This window comes from Ranitomeya variabilis, chromosome 1, assembly GCF_051348905.1.
Source record: "Ranitomeya variabilis isolate aRanVar5 chromosome 1, aRanVar5.hap1, whole genome shotgun sequence".
In the NCBI taxonomy this organism is placed as follows: Eukaryota; Metazoa; Chordata; class Amphibia; order Anura; family Dendrobatidae; genus Ranitomeya; species Ranitomeya variabilis.
In genome coordinates, this window is record NC_135232.1 from 171,304,483 (window position 1) to 171,330,751 (window position 26,269).

At 47.1% G+C, this 26,269-nt stretch overlaps 1 protein-coding gene across 1 annotated transcript in view; it reads right to left on the reverse strand.

Moving 5' to 3' along the window:
* Positions 1 to 15,939: 15,939 nt before the first annotated feature.
* The window catches only part of CDO1 (cysteine dioxygenase type 1), a 53,296-nt gene continuing 42,966 nt past the window's right edge, over positions 15,940 to 26,269 (reverse strand). The window contains exons 4-5 of the mRNA XM_077290638.1: positions 22,819 to 22,988; positions 15,940 to 16,430 (exon numbers count right to left, since the gene is read on the reverse strand). Coding sequence (XP_077146753.1) covers positions 16,401 to 16,430; positions 22,819 to 22,988 — 200 coding nt within the window. The 3' untranslated portion in view covers positions 15,940 to 16,400. The remainder of the gene's footprint in view (positions 16,431 to 22,818; positions 22,989 to 26,269) is intronic.

Here is a 26,269-nt window from a genome sequence, read left to right on the forward strand (position 1 = left end):
GATACCGATTCCCGATATGTTTAAGATATCGGGAATTGTTATCGGAATTCAGATTTAAGTGTAAAATAAAGAATTAAAATAAAAAATATCGCTATACTTACACTCTGATGCGCCCTGGTACTAAGCGGGAACCTTCCTTCCTTAGAATCAGCCTTCACGGACCTTGCGGTGACGTCGCGGCTTGTGATTGGTCGCGCGGCCGCCCATGTGACCGCTCGCGCGACCAATCACAAGCCGCGACGTCACCGAAGGTCCTGGTAGGGCTGATTCTTAGGAAGGAAGGCTGCCGGAAAGAAGCCGAGGGTGAGTATATTCCTATTAGGTATATACTCACCCTCGGATGCGCCCTGCTTCTTTCCGGCTGCCTTCCTTCCTAAGAATCAGCCCTTCCAGGACCTTCGGTGACGTCACGGTGACGTCGCGGCTTGTGATTGGTCGCGCGAGCGGTCACATGGGCGGCCGCGCGACCAATCACAAGCCGCGACGTCACCGCAAGGTCCTGGAAGGCTGATTCTAAGGAAGGAAGGTTCCCGCTTAGTACCAGGGCGCATCAGAGTGTAAGTATAGCGATATTTTTTATTTTAATTCTTTATTTTACACTTAAATATGGATCCCAGGGCCTGAAGGAGAGTTTCCGCTCCTTCAGACCCTGGGAACCATAGTATCCCATTGCACTGCATTGTGTTTCGAGTTTCGGCCGACCCCGACCCCGACTTTTTTATAGGATCGGCCGATTTCACTCGACCCGACTTTTGAAAAAGTCGCGTTTCGTGAAATCCGACCCGATCCTATAAATGTAAAGGTCGCTCAACCCTAGTGGTGAGCACTTTAAACCCCCAGGTGCTTCACAGAAGTTTATAACGTAGAGCTGTGAAAATAATAAAAAAAAAAAAATCGCATTTTTTCTACAAAAATGATCTTTTTGCCTCCAAATTTTTATTTTACCAAGGGTAACAGGAGAAAATGGACCCCAGAAGTTGTTGTACAATTTGTCCTGAGTACGCCGACACCCCATATGTGGGGGTAAACCACTGTTTGGGCGCATGGCTGAGCTCGGAAGCAAAGGAGCGCCATTTGACTTTTCAATGCAAAATTGACTGGAATTGAGATCGGACGCCATGTCGCGTTTGGAGAGCCCCTGATGTACCTAAACAGTGGAAACCCCCCAATTCTAACTCCAACCCTAACTCCAACACACCCCTAACCCTAATCTCAACACGATCCATAATCCTAATCACAACCCTAACGATAATCACAACCCTAACCCCAAAACAGCCCTAATCTCAACCCTAACCATAACCCTAATCAAAACTCTAAATCCAACACACCCCTAACCCTAATCTCAACCCTAACCTCAAACCTAACCCTAATCCCAATTGTTGTGAATTTGGTTTTTGGGCTCCCCCGGTGGTCGCTGGTGGTACTGGACTTGTGTGCTTCACTTTCTCTGTTCACCTGTTTTCATCAGGATGTGGGAGTATCCTATTTAGCCTTGCTGCTCAGTTATTCTAGTGCCGGCCATCAATGTAACCAGAGCCTTTCTGTTGCATGTTCCTGCTTCTAGACTACTATCAGCTAAGTTGGACTCTTAGTCCTAAGTTTGTTTGCATTTTTGTTCCAGTTCACAGTTATGTTATGTTTCTGTAGCTGGAAGCTCTTGTGGACCGAAATTACCACTCCGGTGTCATGAGTTGACACAGGAGTCTTAAAGTAATTTCTGGATGGTATTTTAATAGGGTTTTCAGCTGACCGTGAAGTTCCCTTTTGTATCTTCTTACTATCTAGTAAGCGGACCTCGCTTTGCTGAACCTACCTTCATACTGCGTATGTCTTTTCCTCTGAACTCACCGTCAATATATGTGGGGGGCTTCTGTCTCCTTTTTGGGGGAATTTCCCTAGAGGTAAGCCAGGTCTATTTTTTCCTCTATTAGGGTTAGTTAGTTCTCCGGCTGGCGCTGGGCGTCTAGGGATAAAACGTAGGCACGTCACCCGGCCACTGTTAGTTGTGTGGTAGGATTAGCTCACGGTCAGCTCGAGATTCCATCACCCAAGAGCTAGTCTGTTATTTAAGTTCTCTGACGTTCCCTTGCCATTGGGAACCATGACAGTATGGCCGGCCGAGGGTTAAAACCGTTGGCAGAAGAAAGGAGAGAAAAAGAAGTCTGCAGATTTTTTTTTTTTTTTTTCTTCTGAGCTTGCTCTATTGTTGACTCAGTTGCATTTCTGCTCTAATTGCAGCCTTTGCCTCTCTCTCTCCTTCTAATCCTTGAATGGCTCTGATCTCACCTGATTAAAATGGATCCTCAGAGTTTGGCTACAGGTTTGAATAATCTTGCTACGAAGGTTCAAAATTTACAGGATTTTGTTATTCATGCCCCTATATCTGAACCTAGAATTCCTATACCAGAATTTTTCTCCGGGGATAGATCTCGTTTCCTGAATTTCAAATATAATTGTAAATTATTTCTTTCCCTGAGATCTCGCTCCGCTGGAGATCCCGCACAGCAGGTTGGGATAGTGATTTCCTTGCTGCGGGGTGACCCTCAAGACTGGGCATTTGCATTGGCACCCGGGGATCCTGCGTTGCTCAATGTGGATGCGTTTTTTCTGGCTTTGGGGTTGCTTTATGAGGAACCTAATTTAGAGATTCAGGCTGAAAAGACCTTGATGGCCCTATCTCAAGGGCAAGATGAAGTTGAAATATACTGCCAAAAATTTCGTAAATGGTCTGTGCTTACTCAGTGGAATGAGTGCGCCCTGGCGGCGAATTTCAGAGAGGGTCTCTCTGATGCCATTAAAGATGTTATGGTGGGGTTCCCTGCACCTACATGTCTGAATGAGTCCATGACAATGGCTATTCAGATTGATCGGCGTTTGCGGGAGCGCAAACCTGTGCACCATTTGGCGGTGTCTTCTGAGAAGGCTCCAGAAAATATGCAATGTGATAGAATTCTGTCCAGAAGCGAACGGCAGAATTTTAGGCGAAAAAATGGGTTGTGCTTCTATTGTGGTGATTCAACTCATGTTATATCAGCATGCTCTAAACGTACAAAAAAGGTTGATAAGTCTATTTCAATTGGCACTTTGCAGTCTAAGTTTATTTTGTCTGTGACCTTGATTTTTTCTTTATCGTCAATTACCGCGGATGCCTATGTCGACTCTGGCGCCGCTTTGAGTCTCATGGATTGGTCCTTTGCCAGGCGCTGTGGGTTTGATCTAGAGCCTCTGGAAGTTCCTATACCTCTGAAGGGTATTGACTCTACACCATTGGCTAGTAATAAACCACAATACTGGACACAAGTGACTATGCGTATGAATCCAGACCATCAGGAGACGATTCGCTTCCTTGTGTTGTACAATCTACATGATGTTTTGGTGCTCGGATTGCCATGGTTACAATCTCATAACCCAGTTCTTGACTGGAAAGCAATGTCTGTGTTAAGCTGGGGATGTCAGGGGGCTCATGGGGACGTACCTTTGGTTTCCATTTCGTCATCTATTCCCTCTGAGATTCCGGAATTTTTATCTGATTATCGTGATGTTTTTGAGGAGCCTAAGCTTGGTTCACTACCTCCTCACAGAGATTGCGATTGTACCATAGATCTGATTCCGGGCAGTAAATTTTCAAAGGGTCGCTTATTTAATCTGTCTGTACCTGAACATGCTGCTATGCGAGAATATATTAAGGAGTCCCTGGAAAAGGGACATATTCGTCCTTCTTCATCTCCCTTAGGAGCCGGTTTTTTCTTTGTATCTAAAAAAGATGGCTCTTTGAGGCCGTGTATTGATTATCGACTCTTGAATAAAATTACAGTCAGATATCAGTATCCTCTGCCACTGCTGACTGATTTGTTTGCTCGAATAAAAGGGGCTAAGTGGTTCTCTAAGATTGATCTCCGTGGGGCGTATAATTTGGTGCGAATTAAGCAGGGGGATGAGTGGAAGACCGCATTTAATACGCCTGAGGGCCATTTTGAGTATTTAGTAATGCCTTTTGGTCTTTCAAATGCCCCTTCAGTCTTTCAGTCCTTTATGCATGACATTTTCCGGGAATATTTGGATAAATTCATGATCGTGTATCTGGATGATGTTTTGATTTTTTCGGATGACTGGGATTCTCATGTCCAACAGGTCAGGAGGGTTTTTCAGGTTTTGCGGGCTAATTCCTTGTGTGTGAAGGGTTCTAAGTGTATTTTTGGGGTTCAAAAGATTTCTTTTTTGGGGTACATTTTTCCCCCTCTTCCATTGAGATGGATCCTGTCAAGGTTCGGGCTATTTGTGATTGGACGCAACCTTCTTCGCTTAAGAGCCTTCAGAAATTTTTGGGCTTTGCTAATTTTTATCGTCGATTTATAACTGGTTTTTCTGATGTTGCTAAACCTTTGACTGATTTGACCAAAAAGGGTGCTGATGTTGCTGATTGGTCCCCTGCTGCTGTGGAGGCCTTTCGGGAGCTTAAGCGCCGCTTTTCTTCCGCCCCTGTGTTGCGTCAGCCTGATGTTACTCTTCCTTTTCAGGTTGAGGTCGATGCTTCCGAGATCGGAGCTGGGGCGGTCTTGTCGCAGAAAAGTTCCGATTGCTCCGTGATGAGACCTTGTGCGTTCTTTTCTCGAAAATTTTCGCCCGCCGAGCGAAATTATGATATTGGTAATCGGGAGCTTTTGGCTATGAAGTGGGCTTTTGAGGAGTGGCGTCATTGGCTTGAGGGGGCTAGACATCAGGTGGTGGTATTGACCGATCACAAGAATTTGATTTATCTTGAGTCTGCCAGGCGCCTGAATCCTAGACAGGCGCGCTGGTCGTTGTTTTTCTCTCGGTTTAATTTTGTGGTCTCATACTTACCAGGTTCTAAAAATGTGAAGGCGGATGCCCTTTCTAGGAGTTTTGAGCCCGATTTCCCTGGTGATTCTGAACCTACAGGTATCCTTAAGGATGGGGTGATATTATCTGCTGTTTCCCCAGACCTGCGACGGGCTTTGCAGGAGTTTCAGGCGGATAGACCAGATCGTTGCCCGCCTGGTAGACTGTTTGTTCCTGATGATTGGACCAGTAGAGTCATCTCGGAGGTTCATTCTTCTGCGTTGGCAGGTCATCCCGGAATCTTTGGTACCAGGGATTTGGTGGCTAGGTCCTTCTGGTGGCCTTCTCTGTCTCGAGATGTACGAGTTTTTGTGCAGTCTTGTGATGTTTGTGCTTGGGCCAAACCTTGTTGTTCTCGGGCTAGCGGATTGTTGTTATCTTTGCCTATTCCAAAGAGGCCTTGGACTCACATCTCTATGGATTTTATTTCTGATCTCCCTGTTTCTCAGAAAATGTCTGTCATCTGGGTGGTGTGTGACCGTTTTTCAAAGATGGTTCATTTGGTGCCCTTGCCTAAGTTGCCGTCCTCTTCCGAGTTGGTTCCTCTGTTTTTTCAAAATGTGGTTCGCTTGCATGGTATTCCGGAGAATATCGTTTCTGACAGGGGGACCCAGTTCGTGTCTAGATTTTGGCGGGCGTTCTGTGCTAGGATGGGCATTGATTTGTCTTTTTCGTCTGCGTTCCATCCTCAGACTAATGGCCAGACTGAGCGAACTAATCAGACCTTGGAGACTTATTTGAGGTGTTTTGTGTCTGCGGATCAGGATGACTGGGTTGCCTTTTTGCCGTTGGCGGAGTTTGCCCTCAATAATCGGGCTAGTTCTGCCACTTTGGTTTCTCCTTTTTTTTGCAATTCGGGGTTTCATCCTCGCTTTTCTTCTGGTCAGGTGGAGTCTTCGGATTGTCCTGGAGTGGATACTGTGGTGGATAGGTTGCATCGGATTTGGGGACAGGTGGTGGACAATTTGGAGCTGTCCCAGGAGAAGACTCGGCATTTTGCTAACCGCCGTCGTCGTGTTGGTCCTCGTCTTCGTGTTGGGGACTTGGTGTGGTTGTCTTCTCGTTTTGTCCCTATGAGGGTTTCTTCTCCTAAGTTTAAGCCTCGGTTCATCGGCCCGTATAAGATTTTGGAGATTCTTAACCCTGTGTCCTTTCGATTGGACCTCCCGGCATCTTTTTCTATCCATAATGTTTTCCATCGGTCATTATTGCGCAGGTATGAGGTACCGGTTGTGCCTTCCGTTGAGCCTCCCGCTCCGGTGTTGGTTGAGGGTGAATTGGAGTACGTTGTGGAGAAGATCTTGGACTCCCGTGTTTCCAGACTGAAACTTCAGTATCTGGTCAAGTGGAAGGGCTACGGTCAGGAGGATAATTCTTGGGTGACAGCCTCTGATGTTCATGCCTCTGATTTGGTCCGTGCCTTTCATAGGGCTCATCCTGATCGCCCTGGTGGTTCTTGTGAGGGTTCGGTGCCCCCTCCTTGAGGGGGGGGGTACTGTTGTGAATTTGGTTTTTGGGCTCCCCCGGTGGTCGCTGGTGGTACTGGACTTGTGTGCTTCACTTTCTCTGTTCACCTGTTTTCATCAGGATGTGGGAGTATCCTATTTAGCCTTGCTGCTCAGTTATTCTAGTGCCGGCCATCAATGTAACCAGAGCCTTTCTGTTGCATGTTCCTGCTTCTAGACTACTATCAGCTAAGTTGGACTCTTAGTCCTAAGTTTGTTTGCATTTTTGTTCCAGTTCAGTTATGTTATGTTTCTGTAGCTGGAAGCTCTTGTGGACCGAAATTACCACTCCGGTGTCATGAGTTGACACAGGAGTCTTAAAGTAATTTCTGGATGGTATTTTAATAGGGTTTTCAGCTGACCGTGAAGTTCCCTTTTGTATCTTCTTACTATCTAGTAAGCGGACCTCGCTTTGCTGAACCTACCTTCATACTGCGTATGTCTTTTCCTCTGAACTCACCGTCAATATATGTGGGGGGCTTCTGTCTCCTTTTTGGGGGAATTTCCCTAGAGGTAAGCCAGGTCTGTTTTTTCCTCTATTAGGGTTAGTTAGTTCTCCGGCTGGCGCTGGGCGTCTAGGGATAAAACGTAGGCACGTCACCCGGCCACTGTTAGTTGTGTGGTAGGATTAGCTCACGGTCAGCTCGAGATTCCATCACCCAAGAGCTAGTCTGTTATTTAAGTTCTCTGACGTTCCCTTGCCATTGGGAACCATGACACCCAATACACCCCTAACCCTAATCCCAAACGTAACCCTAATCCCAACCCTAATCCAAACCCTAACCCTAATCCCAACTCTAACCCTAACTTTAGCCCCAACCCTAGCCCTAACCCTAACCCTAAATTTAACCCTAACCCTAGCCCTAACTTTAGCCCCAGCCCTAAGGCTACTTTCACACTTGCGTCGTGTGGCATCTGTCGCAATCCGTCGTTTTGGACAAAAAACGGATCCTGCAAATGTGCCCACAGGATGCCTTTTTTGCCCATAGACTTGTATTACCGACGGATGGCCACACGTCGCGTCCATCGTGCACTGGATCCGTTGTGTTTTGGCGGACCGTCGTCACAAAAAAAGTTCAATGTAACCTTTTTTTGTACGCCGCGTCCGCCATTTCCACGCATGCATGGCCGTAACTCTGCCCCCTCCTCCCCAGGACATAGACTGGGCAGCGGATGCGTTGAAAAACTGCATCCGCTGCCCACGTTGTGCACAATTTTCACAACGTGCGTCGGTACGTCGGGCCAACGCATTGCGACCGCCCCGTACCGACGCAAGTGTGAATGAAGCCTAAGGCTACTTTCACACTAGCGTCGTACTCGGCCCATCGCAGTGTGTCGGGCCGACGAACCGACGCTAGCGTTGTAAGCGCCGCACAATGGGTGCAGCGGATGCTGTTTTTTCAACGCATCCGCTGCCCCATTGTGAGGTGCGGGGAGGCGGGGGCGGAGTTCCGGCAGCGCATGCGCGGTCGGAAATGGCGGACACGTCGCACAAAAAAAGTTACATGTAGCGTTTTTTTGTGCTGACGGTCCGCCAAAGCACGACGCATCCATCGCACGACGGATGCGACGTGTGGCAATCCGTCGCAATGTGTCGCTAATGCAAGTCAATGGAGAAAAAACGCATCCTGCAAGCACTTTTGCAGGATGCGTTTTTTCTCCAACGACGCATTGTGACGGAAGCCAAAAAACGCTAGTGTGAAAGTAGCCTAACCCTAACCCTAAATTTAGCCCCAACCCTAACCCTAAATTTAGCCCCAACCCTAACCCTAGCCCTAACCCTAACCCTAATTTTAGCCCCAACTCGTCTCTCCTGCCGGCCGGCAGATGGCAGCAGATGGCGGGCGCACTCTCCCGCCATTTTCTTTCCCGAGGAAGAAGCCGGCCGGCAAGAGGAGACGCAGGAGGACCCAGGGACACCGGGTGAGTATGATAGGGTCCCCGAATCCCCCTATTTCTCTGTCCTCTGATGTGCGATCACATCAGAGGACAGAGAATTACAGATCGCTTTTTTTTTTTTTTTTGCGGTCGCCGGTAAACAGTTAATTACCGGCGATCGCAAAACAGAGGTCGGTAAAAACCGACCCCAATCATGTTCTTTGGGGTCTCGGCTACCCCCGGCAGCCGAGACCCCAAAGATCTTCCGGGTGCCGGGCGGCGGGCGCACTGCACATGCGCCCGCCATTTTTTGCCGGAAAAAAGATGGTGGCGCCCATCGGGAGCCACGAGGAGCACCGGGGGAGATAGGTGAGTATTGGGGGGCTATTGAGGGCCATCGGGGACACTATTTCTCTGTCCTCCGATGTGCGATCACATCGGAGGACAGAGAAATTAAATGGCAAATCGCGTTTTTTTTTTTTGTTGCGACCGCCGGTAAACGGTTAATTACCGGCGATCGCAACTCGGGGGTCTGTAAAACCCCCCCGAATCATGTTCTCTGGGGTCTCGGCTACCCTTGGCAACCGAGACCCCAGAGAAAATCCGACTCTGGGGGGCGCTATTCACTTTTTCCACAGCGCCGTTAATTAACGGCGCTGTGGTTTAAGTACCCTTAGCGGCCGCCGTTAAAAGGTGTATCGGCGGTCGTTAAGGGGTTAAGCTGAAAGTTTGCCATGCAATCACATCTTTATGCCTTTGATTTTTTATCTACTGTATTAGTGTACAATAGCTCAATTACGGAAATTCTGTCACTATCCAAAGGCTTTAAAGGGAACCTGTCACCCCCAAAATCGAAGATGAGCTAAGCCCACCGGCATCAGGGGCTTATCTACACCATTTTGTAATGCTGTAGATAAGCCCCCGATGTATCCTGAAAGATGAGAAAAAGAGGTTAGATTATACTCACCTGGGGGGGTGAGTCCATTCCGATAGGCATCGCGGTCCGGGGCCTCCCATCTTCTTACGATGACGTCCTCTTGTCTTCACATTGCGGCTCTGGCGCAGGCGTACTCTGTCTGCCCTGTTGAGGGCAGAGCAAAGTACTGCAGTGCGCAGGCGCCGGGAAAGGTCAGAGAGGCCCAGCGCCTGTGCACTGCAGTACTTTGCTCTGCCCTCAACAGGGCAGACAGAGTACGCCTGCGCCGGAGCGTGAAGACAAGAAGAGGACGTCATCTTATGAAGAAAGGAGGCTCCGGACCTGGACCGCAATGAACCGCCCCTGTGTGAGTATAATCTAACCTCTTTTTCCTCATCTTTCAGGATACATCGGGGGTTTACCTCAGCTTCGATTTTGGGGGTGACAGGTTCCCTTTAAGACCAACGTGGCTGCGCTTAAAAAAAAATAAAAAAAAAATATGGGAGAAGTATCAAGTGTGACATTATGCACCAAAAAATAAATAAATAGAAAATTTTTGCTACAAAGTAAGCCATCTAATAGGTGGTATAAACTTAGACTAAATAGTGTAATGTTGAACTAAATTATCAATGAGCATGAACCACTTGATGGTCCCGAAAAGGGACTATTAAAAAATAAAATAAAGTTTTTTTGAAACCACGACAAAAGCTAAACACAGAAGTTCAAATCACCCCCACTTTTGCCCATCAAAATTTTAATGGTTTTAAAAAATTTTTTTTAAATAATGATAAGTTTATGTGATCGGTAGACAGAAAAAAAAAAAAATTAAGAAAATTAGTTTTTTTCACCTCCACCACATTGTAATAAAATGTAATAAAAGGCTATCAAAACATATCTACCCAATGCGGTATAAATAAAAATGTCACCTCAGGGTGCAAAAAAAAAAAGCCCTCACAGAACCATATCCAAAAATGATAATGGGTGTCGGAAAAGGGAGACCTAAGCACATTTTTTTTCCCCCATTTAAAATAAAAACTACACATTTATGGCATCTGTGTGACCGTACTTACTTGGAAAATCATATTGCCAGGTCAGTTTACCATAAAGTGAACATAAATGTAAAAGAAAAGAGAAAAAAATTGTGGAATTGCACTTTTTTTGCAATGGTGCTTGAAGAGTGATGGGGAAGCATTTAATACAGAAGTCTGGGAATCTAAGCCTATGGGCTCATTTCCACTTACAAGGAATATAGACGAGTGCAATCTGTAAAAAAAAAAAAAAAAAAATCGCATTGAACTCGCATGACAGTCGCATACTTTTCATCCCTTTTTTGGTCCATATTACGGACCATTTTTTCTCTCATCTTTAAATACTTTATTATTTCATGTACTTCAACAAATAATGGGTTTTCACTGGAGATGATTGAAATTATTCAATGCAAATCGGATTCAACGAAAACTGTATGAAATTTGCTGGTCCTTGCAAGTTTGAAAAATTTATGAATCGATTCAAAAGAATCACGAAAAGAATGTCTGCACATGATTGCCGATTTATATCATAGGTCATCAAGGGGTTAAATGGGCTGTTGATTACTACTGCGATGCCATCTGTTTTTATGGTGAGGATGTATTTGCGTCAAAGATTGAAAGGGGTTGGAAACAGATTATATTTCTCTTTTGAGGACAATTGGAGTTCCTGAGATTCACGATTAATTTTAAGTCAATTTGCACTGAACAAATTTTAAAAAAAATAAAAAATTAACTAAAAAAGGTCCTTAAGCAGTTTTAGGCTGTGTCCACATTGCAGAAATGTTGTGGAAATGTCCACAGCATTTCCGCAACTCCCTGCCCCGGGTAAAACGCATGTGTAATTTGCATGCGTTTTCCTGCAAAACACAAGCGTTTTGCAAGCGTTTTTAGCTTGCAAAATGCTTGCGCACAAGCGATTTGAAGCATCGCTTGGAAAAGTGATTGATAGGTTGGTCACACTTGTCAAGCATAGTGCTTGACAAGTGTGACCAACTTTTTACTATTGCTGCTGCCTATGCAGCATCAATAGTAAAAGATAGAATATTAAAAATAATTAAAAGCTAAAAAAAAAAATATGGTTACTCTCACCTTCTGACGGCCCCCGATCTCCTCAGCGGCGCTCTCAGTACGTTCCGTTCCCAGGGATGCTTTGCGCGAAGGACCTTTGTGATGTCATGGTCTCGTCAACGGGACGTCATCTCAGGTGATTTGCGCAATGCATCCCTGGGAACGGAAGCTGCCGCATGCACCGCTGAGAGGCGGGAGGACTCCGGGGGCTATCAGAAGGTAAAGATATCCCCCTTTTTTTTTTTTTTTTTTTTACAGGGATATTGTACCCAAGGCCTGAAGGAGGGTCTCCTCTCCTCCAAACCCTGGGTACCATACGCACATGCAGCGCTCACTTTATGCATGTGGCTATGCCTACCATGTGTAAAGTGAGAGTTTCAATGCAATCCTATGGCGTCATCGCTGGGATTCCGCAGAAATAATGAACATGCTGTGGATTTTACCGCTATGCGATTCTGCCATGGGAAAATCCGCAGCATGGGCACAGCAACTGTGGAATCCCATAGAAATGCATGGGAATGCGTTTAAGAGTTATTGCTGCGGCAAAAAATGCAGCAGAAACGCATAAAAAAACTGTCTGCCGGCCGGAAAGTGAGAGCAGATCACAGCGGTGACGTCGCCGCTGTGATCTGCTTTCACTTTACGGCGGCACTCAGTCAGAGCGGGAAGCAGACGGCAAGGGACCTGACGGACATCAGATGGTGAGTATGTACGGTTTTTTTTTTTTTACTTTTACGCTGGTAACCACGGTAAACATCGGGTTACTAAGCGCGGCCCTGCGCTTAGTAACCCGATGTTTACCCTGGTTACCAGCGAACCTCGGCATCGTTGGTCGCTGGAGAGCGGTCTGTGTGACAGCTCCCCAGCGACCACACAACGACTTACCAACGATCACGGCCAGGTCGTATCGCAGGTCGTGATCGTTGGTAAATCGTATAGTGAGACGGTACCCTAAGACCCGTGTTATTTTTTCTTTAATACGTGGTGTGGGATTACTGCTTAAAGGGAGATATACCTCCCTATTAGACAATTGAGATAATATTTCAGAACGATAGGCGGCGTGATCCATGATCACTATCGCACCCCCTTTGTCTGCCGGATTTATAATTATTTCTCTATCCTCAATAAGGGCTTTCAAAGCAATATGTTCTGTAGGTTCTAAATTTGATCTAACAATCAAATCCCCTTTAGTGATCTGCTTATGAAACTCGGAAACTTCCCTCTCAATTAGCCTAATAAATGTTTCCACAGGTGGACTATTTTTTGGGGGAGAAAACTTACTAGGAACTCTCAATCCTAAATTCTTTAAATTAATAGGTGTCATCTGAGTCATCAAGGGATACCTGGAAGCTGGTATTTGTTCAGAAAAATAGGCTTTCAGTCGTATATTTCTATAAAATCTTTGTAAATCAATATCAAATTGAAAAGAACTAAATCGATACGTCTATTACAAAAGGGCTTGTCGTTTTGTCCCACTTAATTGTGATACCCCCAGAGATTTCTGAGATATATTAACCACTAAATTCGACTTGTTACCTGAGATCTGGTGTTCATGGCATGACGGTTTATGTCTGAAACATTGGCCCCCCCTCCTCGTCCTTTTCTTGAATTGAACCTCCGGCCTGACCCTAAGAAAGAGCTGTGATCTCCACGTTCGTTGTCCGAGCTTGAGGCCAAAGATCCGTCTGTATATCTGTAACTTCGATAATTCGGACGAAAGGAGGAGTTTTGCCATCTGTAAACTCGTTTCTGTAGATAATCTTGGGTATCACGTATAAATTTCTGCCGTTTTCGTTTTTCTGTTTCCTTCTTAAAGTTGTCAACGTTTTCCTTTGTACAACTTTTTACTGTATCAAATTCTTCTTTGGGTAATGAATCCTCGGCGATGGGGTCCAATGTGGCCCCACCTTATGCTAATTGTTTTATGTCTACTTTCGAATCCGATTATGTATACAGTAATGAGCTATATCAGTCACATTGCCTGTTATGGCGTAGGTATATCGATGATGTATTTTGCTTGTGGAGGGGTTCAGTTGATAGCTTGAATAGCTTTTTTGATTATATTAATTCCATTTGGCCAGAACTCTCCTTTACATTAAATTATAATTCTATAAAAATTAATTTCCTAGATACTATGATCATTCAACAGTCGGACGGTACATTAATGGTTGATCTTTATGTAAAAGAGACAGATCGGAATAACCTTTTACTTTACCAGAGCTGTCATCCCAGAGCAATGAAAAAATCTATCCCTTGCTCACAATTTGAGAGAGTACGTAGAATTGTCAGCGATCCATCACTATGCTCTCGACGTCTAGATGAGATGGAGGAGAAATTTTCAGTGAGGGGCTATCCATCACGCATATTACGACAGTGCCGTAATAAGACGAGTTCCATGAGAGACTTAGGACCTTCTTCTAGAATCCCTTTGGTTCATACTTTCCATCCATACATGTATAAGTTTCATAGTAAAGTGCGTAAACACTGGCATATTCTAGGTGAGAGTTTTCCAGAAGTAGCAGAATTCCAAGTACCTTTCCTGCCATGTTTTAGACGGCCTAGTAACTTGAGGAACAAGGTTGTGAGAGCAGATATTGGCTCTCGATTGTGTCTGAAAAAAAGTTTGTCGTGAGACGCTCAAAGGAAAGGTACTTTTCCATGCTTACAATGTGCAAACGTACTGAAAGGTCCTAAAATTTCTCATCCATTAACGGGGGCTGACATCCCGATAAAAGGTTTTTTTACATGTAATTCCAAACAAGTCGTGTATGCGATAAAATGCCCTTGCGGTAAAATTTACGTTGGAGAAACCACCCAAGCCATAAAAGACCGCATTTCCTACCATAAATCGGATATACGTTGTGGGAAGCATCATTTACCGGTTCCGTATCATTTTCACGAAGCAGGACATTCTGTCACACAACTAAGATTTTTAGTTTTGGAAGAAGTCTCTCTGAATCGTAGAGGAGGTGATATAAACAAGAAACTTCTATTGAGGGAGGCGTATTGGATACACTTTTTGCAGAGGTTTGATGAAGGTCAATTAGACCGAAACGTTATATTGAACATACTGGGAAAATATGAATTAATAAAATATATAAAAATATTCTTCTGAGTGCCGGACTTTGGATTATTTTTGCATTAAAGGGACTGGCGACCCTCGTCTGTGCACCAGATTTATCTTAGGAGTGACGTGCTATTTTTGTCAGAATTTATTGGTACTATAAACAAACCTAGAGTAGCCATCTGAACCTGTGAATGCTGTCTGAGAGTGGTTCTTATAACTTTGCTCCCCTTTCTTGATTCCTAGCTTCTTTGAGCATCGAGTTCAACATTAAAAACAGGGGTGGGGGAACATTTTTTTTTTTCTGTGTCACGTACACAAGTCTCAATTTGAAATGTATCCTGCTATACTCTGTCAAATATTCAATAAACTCATCCCTAATGTAATGGCTTCTTTTTGGGAGTTGTGTGACATTCGGAGGTAATGATGTTGCTACTTGCAAATGATTTTTCAGGTTTGTGTCAGTCTGGAGCGCAGTCAACTCTTTGTGATAAGTTTTGTAAAGAACTGATGGCAGCAGCAAGTTGCTCCGAACATAGATGCACATTTCATGTCCGCTCATAGTGGAAAATTCATCAATCACATAACATTTATAGAAGTCAAGCAGTGGTACGTCTGCTGTATACATCACATAGGAGAACTGGGGCTGATCTACATACAGCACATGCGAGCAGGACAGGAGCAGAGAGTGCGCTATCTCCACCTACAAAAAAAATGAAAAATAGATATTGGTGTGCACTCGGAGTTTCACTAGTGGAGGTTCAAATTGAGGGGATTGGTGAAATCCCTCATAGACCATGTAGAATAAATTTCAATTGCACACTCCTTTTGAATGCAAACAAGATTTCTTTTATTAAAGGTCAAAAATAAGAGCAACCTTTGAATGTCAACTCAACCTTTTTCACAACAGTTGCACTCAGACTGAGTGCCCATTTAAGCAAGCACCCAGTCTGGGACGTGTGAAATACAGGCTTTCCACATTCATCAATCTACCCAAGGATATCTCATGAACTATACCTTCCAGATTTAACAAATCGCACCTCCAGGGAAGAAAAATCCCTGTCTAGAAGAGAATACCTGCTGAGTGCAACTGTCGTTTGCATTCAAAAGGAGTGTGCAATTGAAATTTATTCTACATGGTCCACCTACAAAAGAAGGTCCTGACACTGGAAGTAATGTAGATCAGGAAGTAATCCAGCATGGTGTGTGCCACAGCCTTCAGTAGTGAACACTGAGTGTGCCTGTACTCTAGGGGAAAAAAAAAATAATAATAATAGGCTGGCAGCGCAAGCACACAGACCATTAGAAAAAACTGTCAAGTCAAGGTCAAGAGATGCCAAAAACAGCCCATGGACCAGAGGTTACTCATGCATGCTTTGAAACATGGCAAAAACAAAAATAGGAATACCCCTGTGGAGAACAACCTTTTCTTTGCGAGTCTAGTACAACCTTTGGAAGTGCTTACAGTAGTGTAGAAATGACGTAAAGCACTCAAACAATTAATTTTGGAGATTAAAATGGAGGGTGGGGAGATCGCGTATCCTCCATTTACTACAAATGTTCTAAATACACACACACACCCACACTATATTAAAACTGTCAACACAAATGCAAAAAGAATAAAATGAATTTGAACTTTATTGTTCCTGGTGAAGATTCCAAATTCATATGCCAACTTTTTTTTCTAAAAATATATATAGATCGAAATGTACATTTGTTACAAGAGCAGTAAAAGTCTATACACAAATCTTGGCTTGGTTTCCACATAAATGAACTGTCCTTTGAAGCTAAGAAACAACATGTAAGGTTAAGGCTAAACATTTACAATTCTATACTTAAAAATTGGAAAGAAAGAAGGATTCTCTCATTTTAAAAATATAAAAGTTATATTACTATTTATTTAAGGCTTAGACCCTGAGGAGAACTTTAAAACATTTAATATTCCAGAACTGCCATCTTGTGGGCCCTACTGAGGGAGTATGTACAGTTTGGTCAAGAACTTCAGAGGCTACAAGATTTTCGTATGATCTTCAGGGCTCCACAGTATTTCAAGAACAATTCCAATATAAATTCTGCAAAAGTTAGTTGTTTTCCTGGGATAGTGCGGTTGCCTGCAAATAAGAAAAATCAAAACGTTTTATTCTAGGTGACCCTATGGGCATCGAGATTTTCATATTTAGCAGCTTCATTATAAAGCAAAATATTGTGTCAAATTTCCACAAATTAATGGGAACCTGTCAGTAGGATTGTGCACAGTGACCTACAGTGTCAGGTCGGCGCAGTTATACTGATTAAAATGATACCTTGGTTGATGAAATCCATCTTGTGGTTGTTGTGTAATCTTTATTTTCAGTTTTGTGTTAATGATATGCCCGTGCTCCGGGGCGGCCTGTGGGGGTCTTCATGTGGTGCTCTGATTAGATATTCATAATGCAGACTGCTGACAGGTCACTGATCCCTTAATGACCTGCCCCCTATTTAGCATAATGAATACCTGTACATACTGAAGAAATTTAAAAAAAACAAACAAAAAAACAAAACACACACACAAACACGCTTCTGCAAGCAGGACCCAGCCGTGGCTCCTGCGCTGCAACATAATCGTATGTTTAGTGGCCAGTTAATAACTATTCTTGATGTTATCGAGCATGTAAAAAAAAATCCATTTGAAAATGGCGCCTGTGCAGTAGCAGCTCTCTGATGTAAACTAGGGGGCAGGTAAGTGAGGGATCAGTGACCTGTCAGCAGTCTGCATTATGAATACCTAATCAGAACACCATATGAAGACCCCCCAGAGCATGAAAATGAAACTGAACTGAATGAACTGAAAATAAAGATTACACAACAACCACAATACAGGTTTCATCAACCCAGGTATCATTGTAATCAGTATAACAGCGCCAACCTGACACTGTCTGTAGGTTACTGTGCACAATCCTGCTGACAGGTTCACTTTAATGGATTTGAAATACGAATACTGTATTTTATATTTCCATAGAGGCAAGCTACCATTAACATTTCCATAACAAAAAGCCTAACAATCTTAAAGTAGGGCTCCCATCAAAAGATTTAGCCTCTTAATATATTGCAGTCATCATATTATACATCACTGTGCACTTACAATTGCTTATTTTGCCTTTCTACCAAGCTAATTCTTCTCTTTTCTCTTAGGTCTATGACATCATGAGATTAAAAACTGACATGGTTAATCCTTCTAAGCTTTATGTAGAAACAGAAGGCCAATTTTGTTTGCACAAGTCATCAGTCAGTGCAAAAGTCTATGGTAAGGGTGAGGAGCAGAGCAGCTGGGAAGAAGAAGAGGGGAATGAAAAAAAAAAAAAAAAAAAAAAAAGAACTGTAGACCTACAGAAGGCTGGGATAGGCTACAGGACAATAGGCAAGCTTCTTAGTGAGAAGGCAACAACTGCTGGCAGTTATTAGAAAATTTAAGAAGCACAAGATGACTGTCAATCTTCCTTGGTCTGGGGCTTCATGCAAAATCTCGCCTCATGGTGTAAGGATGATTCTAAGCTCGGTCAGGAATCAGACTAGAACTACAAGAGAGGACCTGTTCAATGACCTAAAGCAGTGATGGGCAACCTTTTGAGCTCGGTGTGTCAAAATTCGCCAAAAAACCGAGCATAACTTGGGTGGTGTGTCACCTTGATAAAAAAACATAATTTTGCGACATGTATAGTTTAAATAACAAATATGTATAATTAGAATTAACTTACCTGCTTAGTGACTTCTTTGTTCATCTGTCAGTTGGTTTCTTTTGTTGGTCTTGCTATTATTTAACTTGTGTGGGGTGCCGTGAACTAAGATAAGTGAGGGGGAGGGGGAATTCTTCCAGTGATGGCGAACCTGTGGCACTCCAGCTGTTGCAAAACTACAATTCCCATCATGTCTTTACAGCCAAAGCCTTTGCTTTGAATGGCCAGCCATGATGGGAATTGTAGTTTTGCAACAGCTGGACTGCCACAGGTTCGCCATCACTGATGCCTCCCTCTCACTTATCTCAGTAATGGCCAATGACACCCCACAGTTCACTGGATGATGGTTGCTGTAGTAGTCACAGGGCCTGAGTCCAGACAGCAATCACAGGGCCTGAGTCCAGACAGCAATCACAGGGCCTGAGTCCAGACAGCAATCACAGGGCCTGAGTCCAGACAGCAATCACAGGGCCTGAGTCCAGACAGCAATCACAGGGCCTGAGTCCAGACAGCAATCACAGGGCCTGAGTCCAGACAGCAATCACAGGGCCTGAGTCCAGACAGCAATCACAGGGCCTGAGTCCAGACAGCAATCACAGGGCCTGAGTCCAGACAGCAATCACAGGGCCTGAGTCCAGACAGCAATCACAGGGCCTGAGTCCAGACAGCAATCACAGGGCCTGAGTCCAGACAGCAATCACAGGGCCTGAGTCCAGACAGCTATCACAGGGCCTGAGTCCAGACAGCTATCACAGGGCCTGAGTCCAGACAGCTATCACAGGGCCTGAGTCCAGACAGCTATCACAGGGCCTGAGTCCAGACAGCTATCACAGGGCCTGAGTCCAGACAGCAATCACAGGGCCTGAGTCCAGACAGCTATCACAGGGCCTGAGTCCAGACAGCTATCACAGGGCCTGAGTCCAGACAGCAATCACAGGGCCTCCAGACAGCAATCACAGGGCCTGAGTCCAGACAGCAATCACAGGGCCTCCAGACAGCTATCACAGGGCCTGAGTCCAGACAGCTATCACAGGGCCTGAGTCCAGACAGCTATCACAGGGCCTGAGTCCAGACAGCTATCACAGGGCCTGAGTCCAGACAGCTATCACAGGGCCTGAGTCCAGACAGCTATCACAGGGCCTGAGTCCAGACAGCAATCACAGGGCCTGAGTCCAGACAGCTATCACAGGGCCTGAGTCCAGACAGCTATCACAGGGCCTGAGTCCAGACAGCTATCACAGGGCCTGAGTCCAGACAGCAATCACAGGGCCTGAGTCCAGACAGCTATCACAGGGCCTGAGTCCAGACAGCTATCACAGGGCCTGAGTCCAGACAGCAATCACAGGGCCTGAGTCCAGACAGCTATCACAGGGCCTGAGTCCAGACAGCTATCACAGGGCCTGAGTCCAGACAGCAATCACAGGGCCTGAGTCCAGACAGCAATCACAGGGCCTCCAGACAGCTATCACAGGGCCTGAGTCCAGACAGCAATCACAGGGCCTGAGTCCAGACAGCTATCACAGGGCCTCCAGACAGCAATCACAGGGCCTCCAGACAGCTATCACAGGGCCTGAGTCCAGACAGCAATCACAGGGCCTGAGTCCAGACAGCTATCACAGGGCCTGAGTCCAGACAGCTATCACAGGGCCTCCAGACAGCTATCTCCTCAGGCCTCAGAAGTGCAGCCTGGGACTTCTGGTCGGCGCAGCAGGGAGCAGGGAGCAGCGCAATGCCGCCCAAACAACACAGATCCGACGCAGAGGCCTGGGACTTCCGGGAGCTGCGCCTGGCCTACCGGAAGTCCCAGGCCTAGACGCTCTGCACCGGAGCTCTGTTGTTTGGACCCACAGACCCTCCTGCATGGCATCCGATCCGATAAAAAATCGGATCGGATGCCATTGTTTAGTATTCCGATACCGCAAGTATCGGGTATCGGCCGATATTTGCTGTATCGGAATTCCGATACCGAGATCCGATACTTTTGTGGTATCGGGTATCGGTATCGAAACAACATTAATGTGTGTAAAATAAAGAATTAAAATAAAAAATATTGCTATACTCACCTGTCCGACGCAGCCTGGACGTCCGCGAGGGAACCGGCAGCGTTGTTTGCTTAAAAATCGCGGTTTTCCTTCCTTACTTGAAGTCCCGGCTTGTGATTGGTTGCGTGCCGCCCATGTGACCGAGACGCGACCAATCACAGCAAGCCGTGACGTAATTTTAGGTCCTTCAGGATTTTAAAATTACGTTCCGGCGTTGTGATTGGTTGCGTGCGGTCACATGGGCGACGCAACCAATCACAACGCCGGAACGTAATTTTAAAATCCTGAAGGACCTAAAATTACGTCACGGCTTGCTGTGATTGGTCGCGTCTCGGTCACATGGGCGGCACGCAACCAATCACAAGCCGGGACTTCAAGGAAGGAAGGAAAACCGCGATTTTTAAGCAAACAACGCTGCCGGTTCCCTCGCGGACGTCCAGGCTGCGTCGGACAGGTGAGTATAGCAATATTTTTTATTTTAATTCTTTATTTTACATATTAATATGGTTCCCAGGGCCTGAAGGAGAGTTTCCTCTCCTTCAGACCCTGGGAAAGAAGCAATTTCTATGGGGCCGCGGCCGGCGGCTGGCGTGTCACTGAAAATGACTACGCGTGTCAGCACTGACACGCGTGTCATAGGTTCGCCATCACTGACCTAAAGAGCTGGGACCGCAGTCTCAAACATTACCGTTCGTATGACTATGTAGTCATGGATTAAAATCCTGCAGGGCACACAAGGTCTCCCTTCTCATGCAAGCACATGTCCAGGCATCTGTTTGAAGTTTGCCAAAGACCAACTGGATGATCCAGAGGAGGCATGGGAGAAGGTTATGTGGTCAGATGAGACTAAAATAGAAATTTTTGGTACCAACTCCACTCGCCGTGTTTGGAGAAAGAAGGATGACTAAAATCCCCAAGAACAGAGTTCTAACTGCGAATCATGATGGGGGGGGGGGAACCTCATACTTTGAGGGTGCTTTTTTTCAAGGGGACAGGACAACTGCACCGCATTGAAGTCAGGATGGATGGGGTATCCTGTATCATGAGATTTTGGCCAACAACTTCCCTCGGTATGAACATTGAATGGGTTGTGGCTCGGTCTTCCAGCATGACGATGACCCGAAACACAGCCGGAGCAACTAAGAAGTGGCTCTGTAAGAAACCTTTCAAGGTCCTGGAGTGGCCTAGACAGTCTCCAGGCTTGAACGTAATAGAAAATCTTTGGAGGGAGATGAAACTCCATGTTGCCCAGAGACAGTCGGGAAACCTGAAAGATCTGGAGAAGATCTGTATGGAGGAGTGGGCCAAAAGCCCTGTTGCAATGTGTGCAAACTTGGTCAAGAACTACAGGAAATGTCTGACCTAATTGCAAACACAGGTTTCTGTACCAAATATTGTTGTTATTCTATTGTATCAAATACTTATTTAATGCAAGAAAATGCAAATTATGTTAAAATCATACAATGCGATTTTTTTTTTTTTAGTATCAGTCTCATAGTTGAAGTGTAGCTACAATAAAAACTAGATGGGTATTTCCTGAAGGACCTACAGATAGTGCTTTGGAATGGTGCCCGGGCTGCCCCTGCAAGACTTTCACACTTGGGTGCCCCTCAGGCGCTGGTTTGGTAGTTGTAGCCCCTCAGGGTTGAGGATTTGGTGGGCTAGGCACCTCAGGGTCCAATTGGTGGGCGGGGCCCCTGGGGGTCCGATTTGGTGGGCGGGGCCCCTGGGGGTCCGATTTGGTGGGCGGGTCACTTTAAGAGCTGATATTATCTGGCGAACCTGTGTCCTAGTGGGGTCATGTACAGTTCGTAGGCGTTGGCATAGTAACTGGGTCTGACTGCGCATATCAATGAGCTAATCAGCCAGGTGGCAGTTGGCAGTTATTTTGAAATTGCCTCAGAAATCAGCCCATTATAAACGTATGGGAAAATTTCCCTATTGAAACACATTGAGACAATGCTTTCCAATGAGGGGAAAACAATTTTCAAACGCAAATTGTGCCAAAACTACAAATCCGATCGACACGAAAAATACTTAGCACACCTCATGGACGCTGGCTTCGAAATGACGCCTCACTGGAGTCTGTGCGTGCAGCGGTTCGGGCCGCATTAATTGCGGGAAAAAAGCCTAATAATAATAATAAGAAGAAGAAGTTTACCACGTTCGGATAACAGTATAGTGCTTTGTGCCAAAGCACTATAATTAGACCTCTCCATTCTTTGTAGGTGGGAAAACTAGCAGAATCAGCAGCGTATCAAATACTTATTTTGCCAATTGTATAATGCTTTTCCTGGTATTTGGCTTTGACCTAACATGTTGTCATCAATAAAGTTTTAAATTACAAATGTTTCTTGATGTGTTTCTGCACCAGAAACGCAAACCCTCATTTTACCTGTGGACTTTCTGCATCTAGTGCATTTATGTGGAGCAAATCTGCACAAACATCTCAGTTAAATTGAGGTGTTAGATTTGAAACATGCACCACAGGTCAGGAATTGGAAGAATAGAGTTAGGTGGCCTTCAGGTTGAGTCAAGGGATTTTACATGATCTGAATTACAAGATGAACACACAAACTTGCAAACCAAAACAATTGTGAGTTTTCTTGTTTGCCAAGAGAAAATATTCAAAGTTTGCAATATTGTGAGCAAAACTCCTATTCCGATATAACGGCTCATGTAAGCTGTTGAAGACAAGTCAAGGATGTTTCTTAAACCATAATTTTAAAAATCTGAACACTCACCACTGGAGTCCGTTCACCAAATTTGCTCCAAAAAGTCATTTTAACTGTATTTTTGTGTCCTGTTCGTTGGTCAAAGGTTTGGCAATGGTCAAATGGAGGACTGTACAAGTGAAGGCTCACAGCAGTCTCTGTGTGACTTGAGTTTTCCACTCGGTGAAGACCAATTGAGTCTGAAAAGAGGAGGAGAATGGAGAATTGGACATTGTAATGTAGTAAACTGCTTTAAGAAGAATATATACTTTTCGTTTTGCAAGTTAGATTTTCAGTCCATTGTTTCTATGTTCTGCAGCTTGTGTTTCCATATGCTGCAAGCTGTATGACACGGACCAAAACCCATCAGAGAAAGCTCCATGGCTGGTACCTCCCCTCTCTATTGGTAGTGGAACCAGTGCACATGCCCGGACGAGTCACCACTTCCCTCACTAACTCAATGTAGTATGCTCAGATTCACAAACCACTCTTCTGGTCTTCAGTCAGTTTCCTTTGTTTATAACTTGGAACAAAAGATCATCATGTAATGAATGTGCAGCTCAGTAATGATTTTGGTAAATGATCTCTCAGCAAATCCTGCCAGTTACAGACCTTGGTGTGTTGGCAGCTGTAATTTTGCGCACCAGCTTTTTCTTCTTTTTTTTCCCCCCTTCTTTTAAGCAAAATGAAGGCTTTTGAAGATCAAGGCAATGGTGAGGCAAATGGCTCCAGGCCATTCTTTTGGTTGTCTGTTCTAAAACAGCAACACCAACTATAGTTATATATCTAATATATAATTGCCTAGAATACTACTTCCTGCAATTTGTGCCAACTTCCGTGGCTTTGTCCGGAGCTATTGTCCGGAGCTATTGTCCGGAGCTAATGTCCGGAGCTAATGTCCGGAGCTAATGTCCGGAGATAAGTGACGTCACCAGTGTCCTACACCCAGGCAGAGCACAGGGGCCCCAGGCAGAACATGGGGCCCCAGGCAGAGCACAGGGGCCCGGCCCCGCCCACCAAAGCGGAGGCCGAGGGTCCCCGCCCACCAAAGCGGAGGCCGAGGGTCCCCGACCACCACATCGGAGGCCGAGGGTCCCCGCCCACCACATTGGAGGCAGGGGGTCTCCGCCCACCACATTGGAGGCAGGGGGTCTCCGCCCACCAAATCGGAGGCCGAGGGTCCACACCATCCAAATCGGAGGCCGAGGGGCCCCGCCCACCACATCGGAGGCCGAGGGTCCCCGCCCACCACATCGGAGGCCGAGGGTCCCCGCCCACCAAATCGGAGGCCGAGGGTCCCCGCCCACCAAATCGGAGGCCGAGGGTCCCCGCCCACCAAATCGGAGGACGAGGGTCCCCGCCCACCAAATCGGAGGACGAGGAGCCCCGCCCACCAAATCGGAGGCCGAGGAGCCCCGCCCACCAAAAGTAAGTGCGGCCCCAAAAGTAAGTGCGCCCCCGGGTGCAAAAGTAAGTGCGCCCCCGGGTGCAAAAGTAAGTGCGCCCCCGGGTGCAAAAGTAAGTGCGCCCCCGGGTGCAAAAGTAAGTGCGCCCCCGGGTGCAAAAGTAAGTGCGCCCCCGGGTGCAAAAGTAAGTGCGCCCCCGGGTGCAAAAGTAAGTGCGCCCCCGGGTGCAAAAGTAAGTGCGCCCCCGGGTGCAAAAGTAAGTGCGCCCCCGGGTGCAAAAGTAAGTGCGCCCCCGGGTGCAAAAGTAAGTGCGCCCCCGGGTGCAAAAGTAAGTGCGCCCCCGGGTGCAAAAGTAAGTGCGCCCCCGGGTGCAAAAGTAAGTGCGCCCCCGGGTGCAAAAGTAAGTGCGCCCCCGGGTGCAAAAGTAAGTGCGCCCCCGGGTGCAAAAGTAAGTGCGCCCCCGGGTGCAAAAGTAAGTGCGCCCCCGGGTGCAAAAGTAAGTGCGCCCCCGGGTGCAAAAGTAAGTGCGCCCCCGGGTGCAAAAGTAAGTGCGCCCCCGGGTGCAAAAGTAAGTGCGCCTCCGGGTGCAAAAGTAAGTGCGCCTCCGGGTGCAAAAGTAAGTGCGCCCCCGGGTGCAAAAGTAAGCGCGCCCCCGGCCCCGGGTGCAAAAGTAAGCGCGCCCCCCAGTCCCGTGTGTGAAAAGTGCTGCTGTAAAGCTGGTAGCGCTGTTCAAGCACCATGTATTTCCTTCAGGAAATGCCCATCTAATATATAATTGCCTAGAATACTACTTCCTGCAATTTGTGCCAACTTCCGTGGCTTTGTCCGGAGCTAATGTCCGGAGCTAATGTCCGGAGATAAGTGACGTCACCAGTGTCCTACACCCAGGCAGAGCACAGGGGCCCCAGGCAGCATATGGGGCCCCAGGCAGAGCACAGTGGCCCCAGGCAGAGCACAGGGGCCCCAGGCAGCATATGGGGCCCCAGGCAGAGCACAGTGGTCCCAGGCAGAGCACAGGGGCCCCAGGCAGCCTATGGGGCCCCAGGCAGAGCACAGTGGCCCCAGGCAGAGCATATGGGGCCCCAGGCAGCATATGGGGCCCCAGGCAGAGCACAGTGGCCCCAGGCAGAACATGGGGCCCCAGGCAGAGCACAGGGGCCCCAGGCAGCATATGGGGCCCCAGGCAGAGCACAGGGGCCTCAGGCAGAGCACAGGGGCCCCAGGCAGCATATGGGGCCCCAGGCAGAGCACAGGGGCCCCAGGCAGCATATGGGGCCCCAGGCAGAGCACAGGGGCCCCAGGCAGCATATGGGGCCCCAGGCAGAGCACAGGGGCCCCAGGCAGAGCACAGGGGCCCCAGGCAGAGCACAGGGGCCCCAGGCAGAGCACAGGGGCCCCAGGCAGCATATGGGGCCCCAGGCAGAGCACAGTGGCCCCAGGCAGCATATGGGGCCCCAGGCAGAGCACAGTGGCCCCAGGCAGAGCACAGGGGCCCCAGGCAGAACATGGGGCCCCAGGCAGAGCACAGGGGCCCCAGGCAGAGCACAGGGGCCCCAGGCAGAGCACAGGGGCCCCAGGCAGAGAACATGGGGCCCCAGGCAGAGAACATGGGGCCCCAGGCAGAGAACATGGGGCCCCAGGCAGAGCACAGGGGCCCCAGGCAGAGCACAGGGGCCCCAGGCAGCATATGGGGCCCCAGGCAGCATATGGGGCCCCAGGCAGAGCACTGGGGCCCCAGGCAGCATATGGGGCCCCAGGCAAAGCACAGTGGCCCCAGGCAGAGCACAGTGGCCTCAGGCAGAGCACAGTGGCCCCAGGCAGAACATGGGGCCCCAGGCAGAGCACAGGGGCCCCAGGCAGAGCACAGGGGCCCCAGGCAGAGCACAGGGGCCCCAGGCAGCATATGGGGCCCCAGGCAGAGCACAGGGGCCCCAGGCAGCATATGGGGCCCCAGGCAGAGCACAGGGGCCCCAGGCAGCATATGGGGCCCCAGGCAGAGCACAGTGGCCCCAGGCAGAGTACAGGGGCCCCAGGCAGAGCACAGGGGCCCCAGGCAGAACATGGGGCCCCAGGCA